The 18,889-nt window shown below is 31.3% G+C and overlaps 1 protein-coding gene and 1 pseudogene across 12 annotated transcripts in view; both read right to left on the bottom strand.

The window, feature by feature from the left end:
* Positions 1-18,889, bottom strand: part of BIRC6 (baculoviral IAP repeat containing 6) — a 184,843-nt gene that overhangs the window by 77,239 nt on the left and 88,715 nt on the right. For all 12 annotated transcript variants that reach the window (XR_004952019.1, XM_036224567.1, XM_036224569.1 and 9 more), the window contains 12 exons: positions 16,324-16,455; positions 15,373-15,588; positions 14,609-14,792; positions 13,811-13,966; positions 12,549-12,682; positions 11,773-11,926; positions 9,568-9,684; positions 7,593-7,747; positions 6,621-6,747; positions 4,780-4,890; positions 2,970-3,103; positions 1,068-1,195 (listed from right to left, as the gene is read on the bottom strand). Coding sequence is in view for 11 of the 12 variants with exons in the window: in XM_036224567.1 (XP_036080460.1) it covers positions 1,068-1,195; positions 2,970-3,103; positions 4,780-4,890; positions 6,621-6,747; positions 7,593-7,747; positions 9,568-9,684; positions 11,773-11,926; positions 12,549-12,682; positions 13,811-13,966; positions 14,609-14,792; positions 15,373-15,588; positions 16,324-16,455 (1,748 nt within the window). In the remaining variant the exon portion in view is untranslated. The remainder of the gene's footprint in view (positions 1-1,067; positions 1,196-2,969; positions 3,104-4,779; positions 4,891-6,620; positions 6,748-7,592; positions 7,748-9,567; positions 9,685-11,772; positions 11,927-12,548; positions 12,683-13,810; positions 13,967-14,608; positions 14,793-15,372; positions 15,589-16,323; positions 16,456-18,889) is intronic.
* On the bottom strand, positions 11,371-11,488 carry LOC118606009 (annotated as a pseudogene).

Here is an 18,889-nt window from a genome sequence, read left to right as displayed (position 1 = left end):
TTACTCCTGTTCTCCACTATGTATATACTACAAAAGAGCTCAACTACAAATTAGTGTATTAAGAAGGAATAAAAGGGGAAGAAAACACAAACGAGGACAGTATCTGAGAGAAAATTTTCTGTAGCTATGAAAGCATGTCTCCATATAAATTCTGCGCATTAATTTTTATACTAGGTATGGGTAATTTTCAGTTTTATTAGAAAAAACCTTATGAATAAATCATTTATTTAAGTAAAATTTTATCAATTACACCTTGTAAAAAATTTCTAATACTTTAAAATTAATTTTTAAAGAATCATGTGATTGTAAATAATTTCAATGATCCCCTAATATACATATTTTTTTAAATTTTAACTTATTCCTGATTTAATGAGCATTCTTAAAATATTCAAACATGCCAGTTTGGTTTATTCATCATCTAATATTTTTGTAATTTTAAATAAGATGACACTGTTTATATTACATTAAAAATTATTATCAGAAAGAAATGCAGGATTTTATGAAATATCTTAAAAGTATAATAAAAATGATTCTCTAATACAATATGTATTATATGATACTATTCTTGCATTTTAAGAACCAACCCATCACGGTCAAAATTTATTCTTTTAACATAGTGTCACAGATTTTTTTTAATAAATTTATTTAGGGTTTCTACATGAGATTAGTATTTAATCTTTTTTAAGCTATCTTTTCCAGGTTCTCTTATCACATATTAGTTTTTGAATGAAAAAGATGGTAGCTTTAATTCTCAATCTGCATTCTAGAACACTTTAAACAGCTTCAAGTAAATTTTACCTAGGAGGTTATAATAATTAATCTATGAAAACATTAAAAGCAAGCAAAGGCTTATATTCTTTTTCATAACAGAGATATTAGTTCAGGATCTGGTAGAGCCATAATGAAATAAAATGAAACAAATCTGAAAACACATCAATAAACCCTTTCCCTTTAATCCTAATAGCCTCCTATTTATCTGTCCCCAAATATATCTCAAACAACAGTAAGGGAAAGTTTATTTGGAGGATTACATATTTCTTATACATCAGGAATATATGTGAATTTACCTTTCTGTTGAAAGTATATGAATTAGCTTGAGCAAAAATTCACTGAATATCTGAGGACATGTTGAAGAAAGATGCACTTGTAATCGGGTAAGAAATTCTTGCATAGCTTGTGTAGCAGTTGGACCAACCTAAAGAGAAATGAAATTTCATTGAAAGCTGCTTACTGATACTATTTATAGAATTTTTTATTTAAAAAGTATCAAGTGTCAAATCAAATGCTATGTTGTTGTAAATTTTCCTATGAAAAAAAAATTTACAGTGATAGGAGGAAACCAATTAATTTTTAAGTCTTGATATTTACTTTAAATTGAAAATTATAAGTCTATTAATAATCTTCTCCGTTATAAACTTATATTAGGTTTATTTAATTCAATATAAAAGGATTCACTTGAATTACAAAAAATATCTTTATGATACTTTCAAAAGTACGAAGAACTTACACATTGATTTTCATAAACCACCTGATTAATTATCCCATTTCAAAACAAAAAAACTCATACTCAGAAGTTAAATAACCCAAAAAGTTATGCTTCTAATGACCAGCACAGCAAATGCTAAAGTGGATGAAAAAAAACCAAAACTACAAACAAACCAAAAACCCTAAAGCTAAAAACAAACTTGTACCAATTCATAAAAAACTGCTTTCCCAGACTGCTACCTCATCAATAAAAAAAATGATAGTGAAAATCACATTAAGTAACTTGAAGTTTTAGAATGTTTTGTTAACACTTCTACATGTTATTTTATTCCATCCTGATTTGGTATGATCATAAAACACTGGAGGAGTTTTGGAAAAATAAAATACAATTTAATTCTCCATAATATTTTAAAGTTAGATAAACTTAACCGTTATTTTTTTATTTAAAAAAAAAAGAGGATAAACACTGTTTTACGTAGCAGCATGTTCCCTGACACCTAGCTCTAACACTAACTAGTTGTGTAACTGAGATTAATGCAAACAGTGCATGTTTCCTCATACGTGAAATAATGGAAGTTGGAATCAGTGATGCCAGGAATCCTCACATTTCAAATTCATGCAATCCTTATACATAATAATCACTTGATAATCTACCTGCTCCTGCCCGTTCTCAAACTCTGGTCCAATCTAACTACAAGTAGTTCCTTCTTTCTCATTTTTTCCCCTTATCTCATTTATTACAATTTAAAAAATTAAAGTATATTCAGTATGATAGTACTGACTAAATAAATGTATCCACCAGAATTTAAGCTGTAAGAAGGCAGACCTGGTTTTATATCAGACATATAACCCTAGCACCTAGAACGTTACATAGGTCTAACACATAGCTAAAAATTAAAAGACATAACGTTGTAAAATAATTGTTAATAGCTTCCATCAAAAAGATGCTATGAACACTAAATATATTTTTATATGAAATGAAATACGATGAAGTGGAAATATTTTAAAAAGTGGTACAATCTAACAAGAAATTAAAATGATATAAAGGAAAGCTGTAGTAAGACTAAATGTTTATAAACTGATACGTCTTATTTTTTCATTAAATATTCAATATTATAAATTGATTAAGTTACATGAACTGTCAATCTTGATAGTAGAGGTTATTAAACATGTACAATATCTTTAAAAACTTTAATCCTCTAATTTCTTAAAAGCTTCCCTGAATTTCAAGTATCTATTCAGAATATCTTGTATGATACAAAATCAACGCCAAAAATCCAAGAGAAAACTTAATATCTGCTTTAATTGTTTCAGCTATTATTTTAATAAATAATTCAAAACATTTTATTACATTAATACATACAATGTTATCATTTAATACTGTGGGAATAACAACTTTATATATTTAGGTGCATTAAAGTTTCTCTTTACAAACATGCTACTGTACAGTCTGGGCCTATCACTGGTTTTAAAAGTCGTGTTACCTGTGGACTGTGTTGATTTGTTCCATGGGGACTTGTGCCAGAAAGAAATTTCACTAAAACATGAATCAGGTTGGGATCTGAAACCAAGAGATGGGCAGTACTCTCCTGAGTTCCAATGGCATTGCTGGAACCAGCTATAAAACATTACAAAAACGGTTTTAAAAAATGGACCCTAAAACAATGAATATGTATTTAAAACAACTTTTAGTTTCAAAGAAAACTCACCTATTCCTGGGTGTTGTAATTTATTAAAAGGGTCTGAATCTCTACAGTATTGACTCATTTCTCTGTTGTCACCTACTGCAGATCTCCTGCCTCTCTCCTTTTATTGTAAAGAATACTCGTTTTATGTGTATCTTATTCAGTATACAATCAAGTGGAAAAGAAATAAGTGCTTTACTATCCTTTTGTGAACCTATTATCTTCCTCTTCCAGAAATAGTCAGAAATCCACTTTTCAAGTAAATCTATCTCAGTTTTCTAAGATAAACTGAGAAAAAAAACTACAAACTCTTTATTTTTATATTTTTCCCCCTCTTTTTAACTCTTCCCCCACCTTCCACCCATGACCTAAGGATGTTGCCATTTCCCCTTAAAAACTAGTTCCTGAAGGTGAGGCGTCTCCTCCCACATGCTTACAGCGCATACCCGGGGCCTGGCGCACCCAGGGTATGGTCCATGGCTCCACCTGGGGCATGAACCCAGGACCTTCTGCGTGTAAAGCAGAAGTGCTAACCACTACACTATGAAGCCGCCCAAAAAAACTGTATATTCTTGCATGGCAACTGTATAAAGATTGTACACTGTTAAATAATATACAGAAGAAACACCAGTTTTCTGAACTGAATAAAATCTCCTTTGAATTAAATCTATCTTCAGTATTTTCTAGTAATGCTTTTGAACGTGTATTTGGAAAATATACTCCAAATAAAATATGGAATTCTGATGCTAAGCAATAATTTAAATTGATACCTTCATCAATGTCACAGAGCTTTCTTATTCAATGAAATGAAGTCTAAATAGAATGGGAACAAAACCCACCCACCTGTTGTCATAACCTACAAGTGGAATGAAGATTTCATTTCACAAATGGCTAGTGCTTGTTCTCTAATATGAACTAATCCTTAACTCACAACAATCTCAAGAATGCCAGATAAACATGAAAAGTGAAACGGATACTACTAAAGAAGATAATGTAAGAGAGTATCTTCCTGACTCTGGGTGGGATACAAAAAGCTGCAGAAAGCACTAAAAAGTTCTTCTGAGGAAGTTCAAAATTATTGTACTATCTTAAATGGGAAAAAAGGGAGTGGGGTAAGGAAAGAACAAAACGTAACAGGACATTAGGACATGAGAAAAAGCAATTATGTTCAGTAAATATAGATTTACAATGTGAAAAACAAAAACCGAGGAATCCAGTTATATATGTTCATAAACAGTATAATTAATTATTTTAAATGCAAAGGTACTTTAAAAGTGTAACCAAAACATAGATTAAATATTTGAGTTTGTATTCTAAAAGGAATCAATTTTATTTTAATTATTATTAATTAAGTTTCTAGAAGATAAAGATATAATCTGAACTTGTGCTAGGAGATATATGAGAATATTTATATTATCAAAGTAAACAGGCACATAAGATACAATATAAGAACAAATTCAGAAGAAACATTCAAATGAAAAATCCAACCATTTTCACAATTATATCACTTCTCAGAAAAAGTTTTTTAAAGAATCTGATAGCAAGAATAATAAGGTGTATGTGAGAGATTTAAAGAAATAGATTTAGAAGAATAAATTTTTGAACTTACGATTAAGCTGCATGTTTGTCATGAGCGTCAGACTATGAAGCACAAGGCACCATGTCCGGAGCAAAGTATTGGGATACCAAGCTAACACCGTGAGAAAGCTAGTTATTGATGCTATGTAGGGGGGAAAAAAAAGGGGAGGGAAATTTTTATGTAGAAAAAGCAAATGTTTACTAAGAATTAAAAAGAAAAAGAATGAACTTTAAAATGTCATTATTTCTTTACATCAACTCACTACCAATTGTCCTCAAAATATACAAATGAGGAGTTCCCCCATTAAATATAATGAAAGCATTAAGGCTCAATAACATTCTATGGCTTAGTTTAAAGCTCAGCCTATGATACATAAATTAACATGTTAATCTCAATAATTTGTTGTCCTTTCCAAAGTACAGGCATTTCTACTGCAATACAATTTGTTTTTACTAAATATTCTGATACCCTGTGACACTCAAAATGGAAAATAATAGGGCATATTGAAAAAATTAGGGATGGGGCAGACCAATCAAAACCAATGCAACTTCACAACAAAAGCATAAATTAAAACAGTAATTAAGTCACTTGCAAGGCCCAGATAAGACAATAGCATATCAAAAGAAATTTCTTTTTATGGAAGTATTTCAGCTAATAAATAAGGAACGACTGAACTAAACTATCTTCACTTTGAAACTTCTAGTGAATTGTTAATGAGTTTAGGCATTAAACATCAGTGCCCACTAACATCATAAAGAGAGACAATATATGAAATTGCCTCGAAAAAAAAAAAAATACTTCAAATGAGATTAAGCTCCAATTTACAACAACTACCAATTTATAGAAAATATAGAGGACATCATGGAGATATAATCACTAAAACATAGGACCCTGGAACTCCTGGAAAAGATAACAACCAAACTTCTTTGATGAATCACTTAAAAGGGGGATAAAAAAGACACAAAGGGAATGATAAAGATTAAGAGGTATTTAAGAAACACACTTAATTACAATGTATAGATCTTATACGGATTCTATTTCAAATTTAAAGAATTTTTAAGAGTTGAGACAAAAAAACTGAATATTGACCAGACATCTGATGACAGTAAGGAATAATTAATTTTCTAACTACTCTTGTTTAATATTTTTCACAATAACAAAGTTAAACATAGCAATGAGAAGAAAATTAATAATAATAACTATTAAAGCAGTGGAAGAGATAGAAACTGATTAAAGTTAGGCTGGTTCTTGCTGAAACAATGCAGATGCAAGTGGGACCATGAGCCAGGATAGCTGTCATTAAGGATGGCAGACAGGCCATGTGTGAGCCATGCAAGATAAAGAATGAGATTTTCTAGGGAGAAAGCACCAAAAAAAGATAATTTTCACTTCTTAAAATATAAATAAAACAGACTCCTGTAGTCAGATCTGAATGCTAGTTGCAGTCCTGTTGAGGATATTCTAGTCCCACTATTTCCACATTCTTGAATTTGCCAAGAAAAAAATGAACTAACACTTCTCCAAAAAATAACATCTTTTCCAATTTATAATTCCCCCTAGAAGCAAATTCACATTTTTTAAAAATCACCAGTTGCAACAGAACAGCCTATGACCAAGACAATAGCTTAAGAAAATATAATATAAAGATGAATAGAACATTACTAATTTTAGTTACACACAGGCATAAGATAATACAAACCACAAAATAAGGGTTTTTCTGTTCTTTCCTTCTAATTATCAAGTCAGTATACAAAAAACTTTTTTTCACTGAAACATTACGACACATAAAAAAGATTAAGTATATATTAACCTAATCATTACTTTTAGCTTATTATTTATGCTATATTAATTTTCCTTCTAATAAATCTTACCCTGATTTAATGAAATGACAGGTATCCGATTAGCATTATATAAAAATATGTCTGCTCCATTCTCTTTGCTTCCAGATGAACTAGAATTCAGGCTCAATGTGAGCCATAATTGTAGAAGTGATTCCAACTGAAAAAAAATAAAAATTGACAGGAAAAAAGATGTCTATTATATTATGAAATACTATTTAAACAAAATCTTATGTATCAATCCTAATGATTATGACCAAATAATTTTTCTATTAAATACTCTGGTTACTTCGATTCAGCTGACAAGCAAACACATCTTAAAATTCTTGAAACAAAATTTAACTGAATTAAAATGTCTAATTTAACTACTATAAATGTCTGTCCAAATTAAAAGAGGTGATTCAGGTCTTTACAAGTTTATTTTATTTGTTTATTTATTTATTTTTTTACAAGTACATTTTAAACTGTAATATATACAGTCGACCCTTGAACAACATGGAACTGTGCAGGTCCACATATACGTGGACTTTTTTTAGATAAACATATATAGTACTGTAAATGTATCTTCCTTATGATTTTCTTAGTAGCACTTTCTTTTCTCTAGCTTATTTTATTGTAAGAATGAAGTATGTAATACACATAATATACAAAATATGTGTTAACTGACTATGTTATTAGTAAGGATCCTGGTCAACAGTAGACAATTATTAGCTAAGTTTTAAGGCATTCAATTTAATTATATATGAATTTTCAACTGTGAAGAGGATCAGCACACCACCCCCTATGTTGTTCAAGTGTCAACTAAAATCGGATCTACAGAAGTAAAGCTTAAAATCATAAAAATGATCTATCACTGAGAAGCTGTGGTTATCAAAGTATCCCCAATATTTTCCATCTAACATGATAAAGAAAATCATTCTTGGCAGGTTGTGAGTGGTCTCCCCAGTTATTTTAATTAGGCTGGCAATAATGTCTAAAAATACACAATTTCTCCTGAAGTCATACCTGAACATGATGGACTTGAAGCATGGAAAAAAGTTTGTTGAAACAAACATTTAACATTGGGACAGATGATAACTGTATAATAAGCTGGGTGGACTGGTTCGCTGCTTGTAAACCCCCTAGAAGTGAATCATCTGTTCCAGTGGGAGACTGTGATACTGAAAATTAAACACAATTATGATTTTAAAATACACAAAGCATCAGGAGAAATGTTAACTAGCTATTACTCTGTATAGATAAGTGAAGATAATTTTCTAAAAACTTAAAATTGCATTCTTAAAAAGAGTTCATCGTTATTATTATTTGAAAACGTGTTTTTACCCCATTATGTGAAAGTCAAAAAGACAATCAACAGAAAGAAATTCCCACGTTCACAGGACTTGTTCACCAAGGAAAAGGAACCTAACTTACTTACTAGCCATTTTTATTTTCAATTTTTTTCCTATTTAAAAGAGGAAAATAAAAGTGAAATAAAGAAAAATCTTGACTAATTCTTAAAAAGGTAGTTTTAGAATAAACGAGACTCTTGTCCATTGATTCTTAACCCTGACTGCATATTAAGTTACCTGGGAAGCATTCAAAAATCCTGATGCCCGAGTCATACACCAAACTAAATAAATAAGCATAATTCATGAGGAGAATGAAAAATATAAGGACTCGAAGAACAGCTTTTCATATATTTAAAAAGTTATCACATTAAAAGGGGGTACAGAGTTCTGTATAGGACAATAATCAAAAGACAGAATATATTAAGAGAAGCAAATACAAACTACAAAAGGATCTTCAAATAAAAGGTTTTTAAAAACGGCTAACAAAGAAAAGCTACTTTAGGCAGTATTGTGCTGTCTGTGGTCACAGAAAGGCTGACCCAACAAAAAGTATTCCCATACTACATAGGAGAAAACATAAAAAATATTAGTGTACCAATACTAAGATTAGAGAAAGCTAGTCCACTTCTATTTTTTGTTTTTCTATATCTTCTACTAAGGCAATAAAGACAGACTCCAAACTGAAAGATTCTATTTAATACAGGAAGATCTAAAAACCTGAAAAAGATTGTGAACTCCCCTTTGTAGGAAAAGAACATGGTGCTCTTCCTAGGTTCTAACTAGTATCTCTAACCTGTTAATCACCTTGTACCCATAGAGGGTAAAGTAATTCGTAGGCCTACAAAAAATAAAAATATTACCATCTTCTCAGCATAAATCTTATCTTTGTCTTTGAGAGAAAGGTTGCTATCTAAGCTATACTCAGCTGACAGATCTACCCAAGTCTAGCGCTATATATACATCAAGGATCAGCACATCATAGCGTGACAGCCATATCTGGCAGGCCATCCGATTCTGCAGCACAGTTTCTGTGACAGCCATGCCTATTTATTCATGGTCTACAGCTGCTTTATCGCTACAAAGTCAGATTTGTGTAGCTGCAACACACCACATGGCTTGGAAGGTCTCAAATATGTACTGTCCGGTCCTTTATTATAAAAAGTTTGCCTTCTTTTGCTGAGGATAATTAGGTTGTAAATCTTCTCAATTCTACAGTTCATTTAGGCCCATATGGCTGTCATCCTTACCTAGGCCTTCGATTCTAGTCTTTAAAGAAAATAAATGTTACTATTTTTTAAAAAAGCATACTTTATCAGAAATCTAAATATAATGCAATGAATTCACAGGCAACTACATACGGCCTTCCCAAGGAATTTCATTAACCTCGCAACACCACAATAACAAAAATCACTCAGATTTTAAATTGAATTGTAGAGTACTACGTGGAGGTATTTTGCTCCCCTCCACTGATGCGGTTTGTTAACCTTTTACCTTATTTCTCAACTTGCTACTAACTTAGCGAGGGAGAGGTGCTATATACTTAGCCCAATCAGACTGATACCAGATGTGGAACTGAAAAATTGGTCCTAAAAATAATCAAGAGATAAATTACTTATTGCAATACTCTAAGAATGATCATTTTTACTTACATGTAGGAGATGTATTTGTTAATGCCTGTAAAATGGAATCTGCTTCCAAGGTAGACATCATTTTCAACATAAGTTCCGCCTGCTGTTCAAGTCCAACTTCTAGGCGAGCATCTAAGGCTATAAAAAGCAATTAAAAGATAAAAAGCCATTTGATAATTGTTTCTCATGTCCTACTTCCTATAATAAAATGTTGACATCCAAACCCAAAACAGGATGAGGAATGTGTCCCTCATATAAGAACAATCGGCATGGGTTACATAGCCACAGCTGATAATATGCAAAGCTGGCAAAAGATGGGAGAGTGGATAGAGAGTGGTGGATAAATAAGTGAAGTAATGATAATGGATGCAAATAAATTAAAGATGATAAGAACCAGATTCCTCACTGTCAGAGGAAAAGAAGGTAAAATTATATAAGAACAGAGAAAATTAAAATGAAGCCTTTGGAATTAGATTACCTGATGCTATTGATAGGAACCCATGGTATTCTAAATAGACAAATATAGAAATGAATATAGACCCAAATGTGTGTAGTCACACGCACATTCCCTACATTTGTCCACCAAGAGGGCATGGCCATCAAAATAGCAATAAGTCTATCTAGCACCAGAATTTTAAATTCTTAATTACATATTTCCACTAAAAAGTTCCAAAATTCTCTCCTTCTTGTTGAGGAAGCTAATTAATTCCCAGTCTAAGGAAGGGAAAATAAATGATAAGCCTGTGTTATCTTGTTGTGCCAGAAAACAAGGAAGTATTCAAAGAAAGATGAGGACATGTCGAAAAGAAAAAAGACTAGCTTAAAAAAAAGATCCCACTGGTCAAATCTGGGACAAACTGAATATCAAAATAAATAATGATATAGTGTGAATGTACTTAATGCCATCGAACTATACACTTTAAAAGTGTCTAAAATGGTAAATTTTGTTATTTATATTTTACAACAATAAAAACTAACAAATGATGATAATAAATTATAACCCATTGACTGAAACAGGAAACCATGGGTCTATTCAAACTAAGTGAATAAACTAATTATTTAAAAAAAAAAAAATGGTTTTCAAGTACCACTGCCATCACACCCCAAAAATTTCTTACAAAGTGCAAAAGCATATCTTTACACGGGAAAAGACCAGCAGATACCTCCTTAATTAAGTAGATAAACTTAAATCCAACAAAGTGCGATAAGTTAATATCATGACCACATAATGGGATGCAAAAAGAGAACCTGAGCATTATGCTTTTGTTATATTTCTGCCAAATATGCTCGACCACAAGTCTAATCAAGAAGAAATAGCATACAAACCCAAATTGAGAGACATTACATAAAATAACTGGCCTGTAATCTTCAAAAGCATCAAAGTCAAGAAAGTTAACTCTGAGCAACTACGGCAGACTGAATGAAACTGAAGAGATATGACAATCATGCAATGCTTGATTTTGCACTGGATCCTTTTGCATAAAGGACATTATGTAGACACAACTGCTCAAACTTGAATGGGGTCTGAAGGTAGTACAAATGCTAATTTCTCGATTTTGATGGAATTGGCTTTCTGTCTGTCTCTGTAGAAGACAAAGTCCTACTTCATAAAATAAATGAAACAAAACAAAAATAACATCAGAGTCCTCTTATTATACTTGCAACTTTCTGGTAAATGTATGATTGTTTCAAAATTTAAGACAAGATTTTACTTTAAAACAACTGATACATTCTATATGGCTAGAAGACTGCAAAGATATTATTCACTGTGGTTTCATTCTGTTAATGAATAAAATAAAGTTTATTATTAACAATTTTTTTTTATGCCTATAGCACCCAGTCTTCTAGGTGGTCTCCCATCCAAGTACCAACCAGGCCCGACCCTGCTTAGCTTCTGAGATCAGAGGAGATCAGGCATGTTCAAGATGGCATGGCCATAGACCAAAAAAAAATTTTGAAGCACAATTATTTCAAATCACTGGCAAATCCACACAATTCATCAATATTTTTTGCTAAGTGTTACTTTAAGAAACAAAATTTAAACCACAAATGGAAGTTTCTCCAAACTGACAGAAACACAGATCTGACTGTCATTCTCATGGCACACTTGTGATAGTATGAACCCTCTCAGCGATACACTCAGGCTCAGTTTCTTAAGGGATAAAGCATAAATTTCAGGCTTGTTTTAAGAATAGCATATGTCTTAAAATAAAAACACATACTTACCCTGAGACACTGAAACACTAACTGTCTGTGATCCATTCTTCTCTGTATTTGCGGGTGGCTTTGCTACAGGAATTCCAAGACCTCCAATGTAAGGGTTGTAGTTGTACGTGCCATAATCAGCACCCCAATAGTCATACCATGTACTGCTTATTGGCTTAAAAAGAATGAAAAACAACTGTGGTTTATTTCTGTCTCTTCACAGTTACATTATTATTTAAATTATCTAAACTCAGACAGGACTACAAAATGAGCTTTCTCTCCACCCTTTAAATTCCTCAAAGCGTATTTGTAATCTTAATGACTTACAGGAATGGTTCAGTAATATTCTCTTCATTTTATACCAAAATTTATAAATAACTTATTTATTTAGAATCCGAGAGATAACTACCATCCTTAATAAAAATCTCTTACACACAAAAAAACCAACATAAAGTATTAGGGATATATCTCTTCTTTAGAAAAAGATGAGGCTAACACAGAAGTAGAACCTGAAATGAACTCAGCTTTGATCGGCTTAAATGCTGCTTGAAATGTTCATAATCCATAAGTATACTTCCCCATGATTACTGGCGGTTTTTAGATAATATTAACAAAATGGCTATATTAACAAAATGGTTTAAGTTTTCCTTCTATTATTCATTTGATAGATACTATAGTACCTAGAGCAATTTAATGTGTTCCATTTGGAGATAAATATGTACCTTCCTCTTTTAAGTAATAAATAAACCAAAAGTATAAGATGAAAGATTTTATTTGCAAAGAATAGCGTATCATACCTTAAAAACTTTGGCTGCGAGAGGATCCTTTTCCAAATCAATATCTAAAGGATCGATGTCAACTTCCATTAGATCTTGAAGCAGCTCAAGATCAATTTCTTTATCTTTTTCCAAAGAGGAAAGAGGAGGTGCACCTTCAAATAATTGAATGTGATTTTACTGGAGGAGTATATAATATAAAATTTAACCAATATATTGCTTCTAATTACAGAAAAAGTTATTTTACCGGTATGTAACATATATGTTTCCATTGACACTAAAAGGAGAGAAGATTTAAGTTATAAGACAGCCATTCACCTTATTTTTCTATTATTAATTAGAAATTTTGTGTTCAGATATCTCCAAATTCTTACCTAGCTTTCTATGCCTTACAACTTCTATTCTCTCATCCTTCCCACCCTCCTATTAAATGTATAGAAAGCCTCACAAATGCCAGCCTCTATTAGGGTTTGAGTATATGAAGATTAATAAAACAAACGACCACCCTCCAAGAAACAAGTTCAGAGGCAAGGGTAGATTACAGACATTAAACCAATTACATCGTGGTAAGTGCTATCAGTGATAATCGAGTACAAGGCAGCACTGCTGAGTCTCCAACACAGAGGTGGTGATGAAAAAAGATTCTTGGAGAAGAGCACATTTAATGAGAATCTTAGGTAAGGAGTTCATCATGCAAACAAGAGAAAAGCTTATTCCTGATAAAGGGAATATCAAGTAAAAAAGATAAAATCACAAGAGAATGTAACATTAAGGAATGACAAATTGCTGAAATAACCACAGCATCCGGCATATATAGGATAGTAACTAAAACAGAGTCTTAAAAAGTAGGGAGTATGCCACAAAGGTTGTGCAGGCTAAGATACACACATACTTTTTAAAAATGCAGGGAAAAAAACAAATGAAGTAAAAGGAAAATATACAGCTCAAATAGTGACTGTAAAGAGTAAGAGCCTATAACCTTGTTTTCTTCACCACTGAGTATCTTTGACAGTTTTCTAGGCTGTAATTTTTCCAACATAGCCAAAGCAGACCATATCAAAGTAACTAGGACACTATAAAAGGATAGCATTTTATTACAATGAGCATTCAGAGAATCAAAGCAAATTATATTTATTAGGAAAATAACTGATATGATTACTAAGGCCAAAAACCAAATAGAAAATATAAAATTTTATACTTAACTTTCTTAATTTTGAAACATTTTTATTTAAAAAAAACAACAAAAAGATATTTTAAATAAAACATAATTCAAAAGAATGTACCCGTCATATCAGGTGTCAAAGGTTCATCGATAGTTTCTAGCAACTGAACAGAAGACTGTTGGAGGCAGTCATCAGAGTCAGCAGCTGTTGCACCAACATCATCACTCACTGTTCCTTCCTCCATGGCTTCTGCAGCTACCGGAGCCAGCAACTCTCCTGTATGTAATGAGATAGTTCTAATTGCTTTCATAATTTATAAGCAAACATCCAAAACATAATAAAGCATATTTTTTTCCTCCAGTTTAGAGAATGATAGCATGTATGCTCTACTAACTATAAAATTCTGAAGCAAAAAAACTTCACCTACTTAAGTAAAGAACCCATATCATTATCCTCAAATGCTAAAGACAAGTAATTAGTAGAAAACACATAATGTGTAATGTGAACAAGGAATTATTATAATCACTTTACATATTAACTCCTGTATTCATCAAAACAACTTTATAAGGAAGGTACTTTTATTATCCTTATTTTACATATGAAAAGACTGAAGCTCAGAGAGTACCTTCCTCAAGGCCATATACAGAACTAGGAAGCAGTCCTTTGCTGGTATTAATAATGAGGCTTACTAGCTCCAATATCTCTGCACTTTAACAACCTAACTCTTCTATAAAGACTTAAACTTGTCACAACTGTCAACATAATTAAATACAAAAGCAATTCTAAATGGTTGCTACAGCTATAATATGTTAAGACAGCTTTTATACTTCTAGGGGTTACAGTTTCCTTTGAAGATTACTTAGTCGAGCAATGGCCAGCCAATTCTGACACAGTCTATGAAAATTAATCCTGACAAACCTGCTAAAATATCCTGTAGCATACATGTTAAGGAATATTGAGCCCAAGCACCACCCCAAGATATATCTCCTCTGTTGAAGTCAGTTCCAACCAAAAGTAAGAGCAGTCTTTCCAGTTGGGGTTCATTCACAATCTCACACAGATGTATAGTTGGCCTTGTGGCATTCGCAATGCGTGCAAGGACCTGTAATACATTTTATAAAATCATACACTTATATAGCAATTACATATGTTTTCTCCAAAAACAAAGCACCGGAGTAATAGTTTTCAACAATGCTTTTGGTGTCAAAATAATTGACTGACATGGAATGCAAAAGAAATGTAATTTCATGAATCAAACATTAAAATCTGATTTAAAATCTGGGTTGAATGAATGGTTAAAAATAATGTTTATAGATAATGGATATTCTACAGCCTTCAGGGTATTAAAAATCACTGAAAATCAAATCACTACCTAAAATTAATATTTATTTGTATATTTCCTATTTTAATTAATAAATAAGACAGACATACCCAAACTACACATATTTAAACTCTACATTAATTTAACTAGATTAAAATATAAATCAGATCCCCTGAGAAATAGGTGATAAAATATATTTTAAAGCTTTCAAGGCACAATAAAACTAAATTTCATAAAAGGAAAACCAATAAAAGTATTATTACTTCTCTTAATCAAAAATCAGTTCAAAACTGCATTCTTACTAATTCCTTTTTTACCCTATAAATCTATAGTTATAAATCATGCCTATTAGTTTACCTACCTTACAAACAAATAATAAGAGATCTGCATGACATGTAAAATCCATGGAGAGGAGAAATAGGACAAGTTTCTGGACTACTGAAATACAACGTTCATGGGCCAGGGTAAATGGAAGTGGTTCTATCTCTGGACTTTCTTTTGTTGTTGTAACTTCTGTGTCTAAATTAGAACGAGACCATTCTGCTGTCCGACGTAACCGAATTAAATCCTTAAAGTGCTATACACAGAAATGTACAATATTTAAATCAATAATTATTGAATGAAAATTCTTTCAGCACAGATTTATTTATATTCACTCAGAAAACTTATAATTTCTAAAGAACAAAATTTTTCCATTAACCATAAGCTTGAAAAAGTAAGATTATTTAAAGCTATAGTAAACGATATATTTAATGTCCTATTTTAGAGTAAGGCATGGGATATATAACAATTTCAGAGATGTAAAATTTTACAGAAAGGCTACATTTGGTCAAATCCAACATCATAAACAAACATTACCAAAACATCCTAAATGTAATTCATAAAAGGTGAATTGTAAAAAAACTTATATAACTTCAAGTATTGAGTATTAATTTCAAAATCTAAGGGAATGACTATAATTTCATATTTATAGAAACAATCACAAACTTGGTTGCTACATATCATATAAGTGTTAACCCTCAAATTTAAAACATGTTATTTTTAAAATTTTATTTATAAATCGTTGCAAAACTTTCATTTAGAAAGGACAGATTAGGAAAACTGTACATTTCCTTGAGTCTTTTATCTCAAGGAAATGTTAAAAGCTACCCCTGCCCAGTGTTTAGAACAGATTTTTCTGTTGAAAAGCAGAATAACATATATTTAAGTTTCCTGATCATTATTAAAAGTACTTATCTACTCAAATAATTTAAAATGCTAAAAGGGAAAATGACTCTTCTAAGATAATTACATTAAAAAGTAAAAGTCATACCTTTGAAGTAGCTTGCTTTAGTTTTGCTTGCTCTACCAGAAGTTTATATGATGATCCTTTGTTACTCTGTATTTTTTCTTTTTCCATCTGTTCAACCAAAGCCTTCTGTTTCGCCTTTAGTAGGTTAAGTTGCTTTAAAAAAAAAAAAAAAAAGTTCTTATAACTAACAATGTTAAAAACAACAAAGTAAATTATTATACTCCTCACAGAATTCATACATCAAACCAATGAATAAATAGAGTCGGCCCTCACTGTATGCCAGTTCCTCTAGCTCAGGTTCAAATTTTACCTTGTTTCTGACATGTACTATGTATGCGGGCAGGCCCAACTACCACAGTTGTCTCTGTATGGAATATGTACAGACTTTTTATTCTTGTCATTATTCCCTAAATAATGTAACAAATATCTAGATAACATTTACACCATATACTAAGTAATCTAGAGATGGTTTAAAGTGTATGGGAGGATATACATAGGTTAGTTGTAAACATTATGCCATTTTATATAAGGGACTTGAGCATCTGCAGATTTTGGTTATCCGCAGGGTCCTGGAACCAATTCCCTATGGATACCAAGAGATGACTGTAATTCCCTGACATATCTCGTTTTAATTGTGTTAGTGATCAAAAACTTCATTTCTAAATCCAAATTACAAGATCTCTCTATAATTTAAAATTAACCAATTCTTTATCATATGGGAGAAGGGGAATAACTAGAAGACTTTCTTTTTTAAACTACTATTGAGATTTTTTTTTTTATAAAGAATTATTTTTAAATATATGAGAGAAACATTTTTGTTGCTCAATATTCTTAGCTTAACTGTCATGAGACTCTCCCTAAAGAGTAGTACATTTTCTGGTATGCTTATGTTTTTTATTGAAATTTCAAATTTTTATTGAGATAGCTGTAGATTTCTATGCAGTTGTAAGAAACAATAGAGAGCTTTTGTACACTTAACCTGATTTCCCCCATTGATAACATCTTGCAAAAATAAAGTATAATACAGAATATTACAATAGGATAATGATAGTTATAATTCACCAATCTTAATCAGATTTCTCCAGTTTCACTTATATTCATGTGTGTTTTTGTATATTTTAGTTGTATACAATTCTAGAAATGTGTTGTTTTATGTACCTATAACCACAGTCACTACTCAACCGTTCCATCACAATATTCCCTAATGTTGTCCTTTTATGTTGCCTACCCACTCCCCTCCTGTCCCATCTGCCCTATCCCTAACCCCTGACAACTAGTCAGTAAACAGACCAAAAGTGGGGGGAAAAAATCTCTGCTCAGGAAGACCTTAAATAGCTACTGAATGACTTAATCACTTCCACATATAGCCATACACCAGAACACTACTCAAAAACAGAAAGACACTACACAGTTATAGCCACAATTATAAGTGAATAATTTAGTTAAGAACTTAGTTGCCTTTTCAAAGCCTACTTCCTAAATTTCTACTATTTCAACATATTTTTATTACCAGAAAAAAAATTTTCATATTATATTATAAAACAATACCAACTTGGCTGTTATCTCCATATATGGGGGAAAAAGTATGATAAATTAAAACCAGCATGTAAATGTATTAAATAATCAGTATAAATTATATGAATGTGAGAACTACTACAAATCGGTAGTTTCAGAAAAATATTCTAAAACTTCTATAGTTAACCTACACAGCAATTACAATCAAGAAAAAAATTAAATTACTTTTAAACCACAATTTTAATCAATTATTTAAAATACTATACAAAGACATTTTCCCGTAAACTATGTAAGTTGGCAACTTACTTTATTGCATATTTCCTAGAAACAAGAACCTTTTCCTAAAAACTATAATATAACCATCAAAATCACAGAAGTAATACTGATGGACTAACACCAACTATTCCTCAGATGCCATTTTAAGTTTTGCTAACTGTGTCATAATGTCCTTCATAGCAAAGAATAAAATACAATAGTAATATTTTACTAAGAAAATATATTATACTCTAGGTTTATTTTCTATTTTCATATCCTAAATTAAATATAGCAAGCACAAACATTAAGCACCCAATAAATTTGAGCTGATTTGAAAGGATGCAAATTAGTGCCACCTAAAATTAGTCAAGTGTCTAAAAAAAAAGAGTTAGGGGGAAAGCTTCACATCATTTGCCTTGCAAATGATCAAATAGTTAGCTCACAGATGAAAACTTCAGAAGTGAAAATAAAAATTTAGTGCTAAGTCATGTTTTCAAAAAAGCCCAAAGCTTTTATAAACTTGACAGATCCTAAGCATTTTCATATAAAATCATATTTCATCTTAAATCAATTACACAACTATTTATTGACAATACACTAGGCTCTAGGCTAAGTATCAAGAATATGGTATATACTGTAAGAGAAAGACATACTTTAAAAAATAATTAAAATAAAGTACTGGCTCATAAGAATCTGAAGTCAGCTATAAACTCACTTTCACAGAGTAAAATGCACACTAAAAAAACTTTACATTATTTCAAAGAGAGATAATGGAACCCATTGAGAAATAAACCACAAGAATCCACAGATATCTTAC

The sequence above is a fragment of the Rousettus aegyptiacus genome, unplaced genomic scaffold (assembly GCF_014176215.1).
Source record: "Rousettus aegyptiacus isolate mRouAeg1 unplaced genomic scaffold, mRouAeg1.p scaffold_m13_p_7, whole genome shotgun sequence".
NCBI classification, from domain to species: Eukaryota; Metazoa; Chordata; class Mammalia; order Chiroptera; family Pteropodidae; genus Rousettus; species Rousettus aegyptiacus.
The sequence above is the reverse complement of the archived record's forward strand: the minus strand, read 5'-3'. Positions and strand labels throughout refer to the sequence as shown.